Consider the following 9602-nt stretch of genomic DNA (forward strand, 5'->3'; position numbering starts at 1 on the left):
CAAAAAAAAAAAAAACGCTTGGCGAATAAATATCACAAACTACAGACCCCGCCTGCTCGCCTAATTCAGACTCTCCGGCTTCGAATCTGCTTCTAACTTCAATGCTTCCCTGCTTAGCATCGACTAGTTCGACTAGATACTAGAGGCTATCAGAAGCCGCGGCGATCAAGCGCCTTCCTGAATCCTCACCCTAATACTGCGTACCGTTCAAGTCCTCCGCTGTCATATATTCAGACCTACGAATTGCTAGCAGCGTATATACTTAATGATATATATCTACACGCTCCTTCTGCCACTGATAGATATTCTTCCTTTTCTATAAGTGGAATAAAGATGCCTCGTGGTGCTTATGATATCACAAACCTGCCACAACCGGAAGAAGCACCGCGGAAAGATAGCTCAGCTAACGCCACATCGCTTAAGGATAACTATAGCAGAGACGCCGCACGATACACTGAGGACAACACTCCCTACTCCACCGTTGGTTTAAATGGAATCTCCAACCCTTACGACTACCTGTCGCCGGTATCCTTTTCGCCTCACTGCAGTGAGCCAGATTCTCCTCTACCACAGATGCTGCGACCGCTTCAGCCTTCTTCGATCACCACCATGCAGCACCTCTACGGTAGCAACCCGCACACCCCGCGCACTGGAACGCCTAACACGCCAAACTCTGCGCATGACCTGCCCAGCTACCCTCAAAGCACTCAGGCTAGCGCTCGAAGGGACATACACTCAATCGCTCAGAAGTTCTGGTCGCCGCACACTGGCTATGGGACTTCCCAGCCCATGACGACCGCCGCTGTCATAGCTGCCGCTGCCATGGCTGCCTCGCAACCGCAGCTCATCGCCCCCGCGTCTAGTGGTGGCCGTGGCCCTCCTGTCCTACGTTCCATGCCGCCCACTTACGATGTTGGCTCCCAGGGCCGCAGAGGCATTCTGCCCAGCGCGCCTGGGCGGCCTCCTGCTCCCGCCGCCGGTACAAAGAACACGGTCATTCCGGTCAGGGACGCCAACGGCAAGTTCCCGTGCCCTCACTGCACGAAGACTTATCTCCACATTCAGCACCTAAAGCGCCATCTCCTGCACCGTGAGTTTTGCTCTCCCAATCCCCTGCCACGCCCGATGCGACGTTATGCTAACCCCATTGCGCAGACACTGGCGAACGTCCGTACAAATGTGCTAAGTGCAACACCTCCTTTCATCGCACTGATATTCTCAAGCGGCATTTCCAAAAATGCTCCATCCGTAATCCCTCCGAAGCTTCGCACCTGTCCCACCCTGTTCCTGTCCAGGATGGCATGAACGGCATGCCCAGCGACAAGAGTAGTAACCTGACCACGTCAAACCGCGTGTGACTACTGGGCTCCAAAATGCACTGCGCCTTGCCGGTATAAGGGTGAGCGAAGTAGACCTTGTTCTGATTTCAGGTATAACCTTACTGCACGCTGCGCGACTTTTTGCGTACGCCTAGTTTCCTCTTTTAGGGGAATTGAAAAAAAGATGGAGGAAAGGAGCGAATGGAAAGAGCCGCCTTCGACGTTGTGTGAGACTATGATTGTGCATAAGAGCCTTTGTGAGCCAGGTGCGGAATTGAGAAGGCACTGGCTCAGCCAGTTCATTGACATTGACCAACTATATCTACATTCGCGTCCCTCTCTTTCCTTAGCATCACCAGCTTCGAATATCTCGTCTTTAGTTATTATCCCAACATCTAATACGTCGTCTTCTGTGGTAGACATCTAATCTCAGCTTCTGTCATCTGCCTCGAGGAACTTGGCTTTCTGTACCTTTACGCGCCCTCAGCTTTGCCTCGTCCGACCACTCTGCGGAAGCTCGAGAACGCCTTTGAAATCCTATCTGTCAGTCCCTGGACGTGGGAATCCTTTCAAAATGGCAACAGCTTCTGTGGATAGCATCGGGGATGTTGCGGATGAAGGTTTGTCAACCCGACGGGGGCATCCTGCAGGACATGGTTAGATGATACTAATCATATTGAAACTAGGATTGGACACATCATTCCTCGCCGAACAGAACCTAGATACTTCCTCTACTGAGGTATATCCACTGACAGTGCCTGGATTTGAGTATTTAGAATCCATGCTGAACGGATCTATGCTGGACGTATGCCAAACCTCCCAGGATGAAACAGTCCAGGCCATGGGCGCCATGCACAATATAAACGAGTGGCAAACGCCAGAAAGTGTAGGCTCACTCATCTGCTGGCCCGGCAATGGGTTCAATATTGGCCTGAACGGTGACTGCACTCTTGCTGTTGAAGACATGAGCTCGATGAGTATTACAACTTCTCAGTACCAACGGCGCAACATTATTGAATTAGACTCTCCACGCAAAGCTTATAGTCATTATAATACTATGCGAAGCGATGACGGTCTATTTCACTGTCCATTCGAGGGCTGCAACAACAAGCCAGAGAAGTTAAAAAGCAATTACAAGTAAGACATCTATAATTCGGCCGCTATTACGATAAATACTAACGAGAGGGGGGGATTTACAGTAGACATATTGACTCTCACTTAAAGCCATATAGGTGTACGGTTGCCGGCTGTGAGGACTCTTGCTTTTCCTCTAATGCCTGCCTTCTCCGTCATAAGCGAGAGGCACATGGCTGTTATGGCCATGGGCAAAAGCCATTCTTCTGTTCCTACAAGGGCTGTGAGCGCGCTCAAGAGGGAAATGGTTTCTCGAGACAGTGGAATTGCCGCGACCACATGAAGCGAATACATAATAAGGATGCAGATGAATAAGCTCTAAAACCTACGCTAGGCCGGATCCTCTATACATACTATGAATTACACAGCCTCTAATGTATCTATATTCCTCTATCCTTTAGAATTTCACTCTTAATAACACCCCGCCTAGAATAGCACCGTCGAGCTAGATACCAGCATGTACAGGTATCCTGAAGATCAAGCTGCAATGGGTTGAATGATGCAGCCATCCACTGACCTGACGTACCACAGACCGCGGGAAAGCACTAGTTGAGGGACTGCCCACCCGTCGACGCTGCTAGCAGTCGGCTGGTGGCGTATTCAGGCCCTTTTTCATCTTTGAATTTGAAAAGAAAGAGATTCCGGATACGCACTCGTCTTTTGCATCGCTCAGTGAATTGCTCAGGGGGCACGGCACGATGCAGGAATGTACGCCGCGGCCAAGCCCGTTTGCTTCTATAGACTATATGCTAATGCATGTGTACTAGTCATCACTGTATGCTAGACTATAAACACCAGTACATAAGATATACTAGCTCTCTCTTGTAGGATATATAACTAACACACCTCGTCCTACGTGCTGCTGAACTTGAATTATATGCTAAACCGAATTATAGCTAAGCTGTATCTACACAGACCTGCTATTACTATCTACCATCTTGATACATTACTACACTCTTTTCGGCAGCAATGAGTCTTTCCATCTTTCAAAAGGATTCAATCCTTAATTATCTTCATTCAGAAGCCCAGAGACACGATGAGTGGGCTGCAAACCGTTTCATACTGCGCTACTGCTCTAAGTATATCTTCTATGAGGACAAGTGGATCATTGGTACTGAGGTGCCGCCCAAGGAAGACCATTGTCAGCTCCGCATGGACTTATCTATACAGCAATTCAACGCGTCTCGGCGCGCGTTGGTCTTTCGATTGATTGGCCAGGCAAAAAAAGGAAAATCTGGCCCGAAGAAGATCAGCGAGGTAGAGGGACAGGCGATTCAGCTGAGCCAGGTACATCTGCTTAATCCAATGTGGCGTGATGGGATCCAAGCTGTGTGGGTATTGACCTATTACGGCACTAACTTTCGGATCTGGGTTTGCCGGCGAGAGGATCGTGAGCTAGATCCATTCTATCCCCTAGACGGTGAGGCAGGCGATAAGAAGGCCTACCGCGACGTCAAGGAGTACGAGCAGGATTTCAACTGGGCATTTGAGTACGTCAAATCGATGGATCCCCCTGACCACGAGGGAATCAGGGCTCTCTGGAACATCCAAGCTCCCGCAAGCCACCGCGCAGCAGGACCTTTCGAGCGGCACACTAGCGACCAGGCCATAAGCGGCCACAGCGGCAATCCGGGACTCAAGGTTAGCGAGTGTGAATTCGACAATATTCATGTTCTGAAGGTCTCGGCCGACTTGACCACCTGCAAGGCTGAGGACGGCAGTGAGTTCAGAGTCCGCCGCGAAAATTGGTGCAAAGCTACTCTTGTCAAGAAGGACGGCAGCGAGTATGAGGGGTACATTGCGAAGCTGTCAAAGAACAATTTCTACACCTATGGCAATCCTATTCTCATAACCGAAGAAAGGGACAAAAGTAAGACTAAAGGGAAAGGAAAGGCTCATTAAGAATCTTGCGCAGACTTTCGATCATCTATTGCATACACCATAGCTGCGCGACCGTTTCGTATTAACAATGTCAAGACGCCTTTCATCTCACAGCAACTCCAAAGTGACTGGTCTCGGCCGTGCGTGTGAGTGCAGCCAGAAGAGCTGCACGAAACTTTCACTGCTGTCTGGGCCGCAGTGATGTACGGCGTGCGATATGCTTGGTTGTTGAAGCAGAGGTATTTTGGATTCGTAATTTGAACCGCTGGGTCGACACCAACTCTGCACTGACCCAAAAAAGCGTACTGTCCGTCGTCATATTCTATCACCAGACCTCGACATGCCTCGGTGTATGGGACGTAATAAATCCACAGAATCGAAACACCCGCTAATGTGGCCGAGGACCAATCTTGTGCCCAGCGCGACGCTCTAATCGATATTGGGTTATAGCGCAACTGATAGATGGCAGTCGTCGAGTAGGCACCGACAAGGGAGATCGGCCAGTCGTCCGATGGCTTATCGTAGAATAATAGGAGAGGCTGCTCCAAAGTGTATAAGTCTGGTTCGTGACTTCCGACGAGGTAATCCCCCACAAGCACGCCACTAGTCGGCTGTCGAACAAGTAACTTTAGTTAAAACCATTAGCGAAGCGAGCAAATTTCAAGATATATATTTTCTTAGCCATACCCAAAAACTTTGCGTTTGGAACATCTCGTTCGGCCGTCCAGAAGCCTGACTGAAGCCAAGCTTGGTAATTCTACCCTTAACCGGGACGTAGACCCATGATACGTATTTCTGTAGCCTGCTAGATAAGGTATTAAACGTGGCTTGAGCTGAAGGGGTGTGGTCTGTGTGCGCGTGGACTGCATAGATCGAGCCATTTAAAACGAACAGCGTGACTCCTGTGCAGCCTTGCAGGCAGATGGTGCCAATATGGCTAGGAAAGAGAGACCTAGGCGACCACTGACAGTGATGCGGAGGCGGCGGGCAAGGCGTGTCCCAAATATGAAAATTCTTCGCTGTAGGCAACTGCAGCTGGGCAAGGCCAAGCTATGATGGTTAGTGATGACAAAGGCATATAGTTTGCTTGAAAGTTGGGCTTACCTGAAACGTAATGCGGACGTCGGCTATAGCCTCGGCTGGCTCGATCACGAATGCTGCAAAGTCAGATCGGACGCCTGTCACAGCAGGCCGCACCTTTAATCTCTCGACGCGACGCAGGCCACGATAGTCGAAGGTCAGACGAACAAGGCCGCGGGTGGGGACATGATCACATTCCGCGACGGCGCCACGGGCCCAACAGTTGACATCAGCGAGACGCATTACTAGTGGCTCGGAGTGACATGCCGACAACGCAGAGTATATATTATATATCGCAGAAGAAGACCACAGTGGGCTACCATCTGCAAAGCGCCATATTAAAAGCCGCAGCTCTGGCGGAAGACGCGACAGGTTTGGCCACCGGGCCAACAGAGCACCCTCGCGATACTCAACCAAGGGTTCGAGGTCCAGCGGAGGCGCCCCTCGCCAAGGTCTGGCACTCTCAGCCGCGAACAGAAACTCGCGCAGCCCTGGCCGTCGACCCCCGTCTTCAGGGGGGCAGGATCGAAACAATCTTAGGCAGAGCGTGTGCACAGTGAGGCTTGCGGGCGAAGCGCGGCACAGCCGGCAGGCGGAAAAGCGGCAGAAGGACCAGTCGTAGCCATGCTTATTATCACAGTATGCTAAGTCCGGGAATCGGGTCTGGCCGAATGCCCCAGCGGCGACTGCAGAGCGTTGATCGTCAAAAAGCACGTCATGCGAGAAAGGCTGGTCAGGAGAGGGGGCTCACATGCGCAGACAGCATCACCAGGCTTAAAGTGGAAGCCACACGCGCTACATCGCGAGTGAATGCGTACATGGATCTCGTCTTCGTCGTCGCTAGACATTGGCCAGGCTATGGCGAGGGATAGATGGTAGATGGCTACTTTCAGGGGTCTTACTTACTGTCTTAGCGCGGGGGCACTTAGGATTTTTATGACTTGAGCCCTCGGCTTCTAGGCTCTCATTGGCACAAATCGCCACAGCCCCCTTCTGTACTTCCTCAATCAACAACCAGCGACAACAACCCCACGATACATATCGCTTGCGCCAGGCAACACCACTGTGCTCCCGGTTTCTCTTGCGCCAACCAGCTCCAGGCAACCGACCCGCCGCTCTGCCAACTGAGGAAGAGAAAGCGGCTGCTTTGGAAAGATTTGCAATCTCAGTTGCATGAACCTTGGTCGTGGCTCGGACGGGTCACGGCGGCAACGAGCGTTTCAACCTCAGAAGCGACCTCGCAAATAAGAATACTTTCCGCATATCGTAGCTTCAGTCCATTTACATACACAAATTGGCAAGAAAAATTGGATTTTGGATTTATTTTTGGCAAAACGAACTTTGAATATGTGCTTTGAGCTTGACCCCGCCAATGTCATCGGCTGATATAAACATTGCTAAGAAAGGCTGGAGTGGTGGTACGCGTACATGTCATACCATCGCGTACGTTATACACCAGCGCGCTGAATATGCTTACTTGACTCTAAAAAATAATTCTGAGTTCTTGAAAGCGATCACCCTTCTTTGTGAAAGGGCGGAAATAAAACGGGCGGAACCGTCGCGAGTTTGTCGAGTGGCAAACCAACTTCATCTTGTTGCTCAATAGAGCTAGACTGCCTTAGGTCTACACTTCCTTGAAACGGCATAAGCTGTCGCGGGAATCATGAATCGTTTGGATGCATGGCAGTCTCAATTGGCTTTTTGGATGTACGTAGCATGTCTTCAAGCCGAGAATTGCAGCAATGAATCGCTCAGTCGCCACTGAAGACTGTGTTAGCCAGTAGCCGGCACCAACGCAGGTCTCATTTGTCACACATGGAAAAAGCACTCTCTAAATTTCGCAATCTCGCAGCTTTAATCTTGCAACTTCGAGTTGGAACGAATTACTTCATGAAATCATGATAGCTCCGGTCGCTTCTATTGGGCGTCTCCTGAATATCTTTGTGCTTTATACGCCTTTTCGGTCCTCAGATATGCCTCTCTTGTGATATCAATCATCCAGTCCAATTCTGCTTGCTCGATTGTCAGTGGTGGAGCAAACATTATGTGATCACCCGCGTGACCGTCCGCGGTGCCACTTCCAGACAGTATAGCCACACCACTCTCCTGCGCAAACTGTCTTAGCTTTGATCCAAATGCAAAGTCCTCGGCCAAAGGCATCTTCAACCGCTTGTTCGCGACGAACTCGATAGCCCAGAAGAGGCCACGGCCCCGAATGTCTCCCACAAACTCGAGATCTGTGAACAACGAGCGCAACTTTGAGCCCATTCTGTCGCCTAACCTTTTGCAGTGAGCCAGACAGCCGGTGCTTCGTATGACACGCTGCACAGCAAGAGCGGCGGCGCAGCTGACAGGGTGTGCTTGGTAGGTGTGCCCATGGATGAAGCCTCCCGCGCTTTGGATCACTTCGTAGACAGAATGCTGGATGAGCGTTCCTGCAAGGGCAAATACCCGCCAGAGAGTCCCTTGCCCAAAACAACAATATCGGGAACGAAGTCACCCTCGGACTCGAACGCAAAGTAGGTACCCGTGCGGCCGTTCCCGCACATGATCTCGTCGAGGAGAAGAAGCACTCCATATTTGTTACAAACACGGCGCACGCCCTCAAAGTAGCCCTCAGGGGCCGTGATGCATCCGGCAGTCGAACCCCCCACTGTTTCTGCAACAAAGGCTGCGACATTCTGTGACCCAATTCTGCAAAACTCTGCTTCAATTTCGTTGATCAATCTGTTAGAATACTGTACCTCGCTCTCGTCACTCCCCTGCTGACGATAGGCATACGCAGGGCTGACAAAGCTGACATCTAGCCTGTTAAAAGCTTCATCATAAGGCTGTTTGCGACGCGGGAAGTCGCCCAGGCACATCGAACCAAGAGTGTTTCCGTGATACGATCTTTGTCTCGACACGAAGTGCGTACGCCGAGGATTATTGTTGGCGCGATGGAATGCCACCACGAGCTTCATGGCAGAGTCAACAGCCTCGCTTTCTGAACTCGAGAAGTATACTTTAAATGGCTCCAGAGAAGGGATTCCCTGACATAGGAAGGATGCCAAGTCTTGGGGGGGAGACGTTGTGTGCATGAAGGGATGAGCGTAGGCAACTTTTTGTAGCTGTTCTTGTATAGCAAACTTGACAGTCTCATCGCCGTGGCCGATCATAGAGACACCACATGCATCCAAAACTGTTCGCTGGTCATTCAGTGTTGAGTAGGTGCCGGGTGCGGAGGCGACCAGTGCAGGGTGAGTTGCCGGTCGAGGATGAATTACCTCTGCCGGTCTGTCCGCAGTATTATCGGTCATCTCCATGGTCGTCTCCAAGACCAGTAGTGAGAGAATTTGCGTACGTCCGTGTAGAAATATTCTGGTCGCACACTATTTAACATTATATTGGCAGGCGCAGCTTTCTGTCCAATTTGGCAGGGAGAGTTCATGACCGTGGGTACTTACCAGCGTCTGTCCATTTTCTGCTGCACTGCCGATGTCCTCCGCGAAAGTCTAAGTTTATCGTGCTCGGTACTGTATGTACTGTACAGGTACGGTAGGAACAGCTATGTTGCAGTTCGAGTGACTTGCGTACAGCCATTTTTTGCTTTCCAGATCAGCCGCATGGCAATTAGCCACTTAGATCGCGGCTCCGGTTTTGCTCTTTGCTCTGTGCACGCCGGCTGTTACTGTAGGAATTTTGCGGGGTGTTCCAGCCGTAGCGCTGGGTGGGGCCGTTGGGCAAGCAGCAGCATTATCCTTACAGGCATGAAATGGCCCACTCTGAGATTGGACGGCCAAATTCGGATGCCTCAATAGAGGTCAAAAGCGGCAGCAGTGAAGTACAAGCCAAATGGCAAGGCGTAAAGCTCACATCAAAGTCAGGGACGCTGTGCAGTGCTGATGGAAATGGGACATAGTCTCGGCCAATGTGCCACACTGACGCAATGGCGGCACGAACTCTCCGTAACTGTACAGTGGTATCTTTGTGGCATCGTTGTGATCTGCTGGCAATGATACATTCGCTTCCGCGAGAAATACCAGACCTTGATATTAAATAGCCCTGGCTCAATGTTCAGAGGTGCGACAGTGTCAGCATCTTGGCTTTGTCATTGAAACTCCGCCAACATATTGTTGAGTACTCCGGCCACCAAGCCTGGGCGGCGCTACCCTGGAGCGGCGATCAAAATCTGGCCTGGTTCCTTCG

General features: G+C 50.9%; 5 protein-coding genes across 5 annotated transcripts; 3 read left to right on the forward strand and 2 right to left on the reverse strand.

Moving 5' to 3' along the window:
• Positions 1–333: 333 nt before the first annotated feature.
• Positions 334–1358, forward strand: BBA_09806 (C2H2 transcription factor; the record flags this gene model as incomplete). Its single annotated transcript, XM_008604903.1, has 2 exons — positions 334–1090; positions 1156–1358. 2 exons carry the CDS (start codon positions 334–336, stop codon positions 1356–1358), a joined length of 960 nt encoding a protein of 319 aa, XP_008603125.1.
• A 535-nt stretch (positions 1359–1893) lies between these two features.
• On the forward strand, positions 1894–2460 carry BBA_09807 (uncharacterized protein; the record flags this gene model as incomplete). Its single annotated transcript, XM_008604904.1, has 3 exons — positions 1894–1939; positions 2006–2058; positions 2143–2460. The coding sequence occupies 3 exons, from the start codon at positions 1894–1896 to the stop codon at positions 2458–2460; spliced, it is 417 nt and encodes a 138-aa protein (XP_008603126.1).
• Positions 2461–3422: 962 nt separating this feature from the next.
• On the forward strand, positions 3423–4355 carry BBA_09808 (uncharacterized protein; the record flags this gene model as incomplete). Its single annotated transcript, XM_008604905.1, has 1 exon — positions 3423–4355. One exon carries the CDS (start codon positions 3423–3425, stop codon positions 4353–4355), a length of 933 nt encoding a protein of 310 aa, XP_008603127.1.
• Positions 4356–5097: 742 nt separating this feature from the next.
• BBA_09809 (uncharacterized protein) lies at positions 5098–5657 on the reverse strand (the record flags this gene model as incomplete). Its single annotated transcript, XM_008604906.1, has 2 exons — positions 5098–5136; positions 5439–5657. The coding sequence occupies 2 exons, from the start codon at positions 5655–5657 to the stop codon at positions 5098–5100; spliced, it is 258 nt and encodes an 85-aa protein (XP_008603128.1).
• A 1674-nt stretch (positions 5658–7331) lies between these two features.
• On the reverse strand, positions 7332–8719 carry BBA_09810 (aminotransferase class-III; the record flags this gene model as incomplete). Its single annotated transcript, XM_008604907.1, has 2 exons — positions 7332–7809; positions 7866–8719. 2 exons carry the CDS (start codon positions 8717–8719, stop codon positions 7332–7334), a joined length of 1332 nt encoding a protein of 443 aa, XP_008603129.1.
• Between the last annotated feature and the right edge of the window lie 883 nt (positions 8720–9602).

Source organism: Beauveria bassiana (genome assembly GCF_000280675.1).
Source record: "Beauveria bassiana ARSEF 2860 unplaced genomic scaffold BBA_S00069, whole genome shotgun sequence".
NCBI classification, from domain to species: Eukaryota; Fungi; Ascomycota; class Sordariomycetes; order Hypocreales; family Cordycipitaceae; genus Beauveria; species Beauveria bassiana.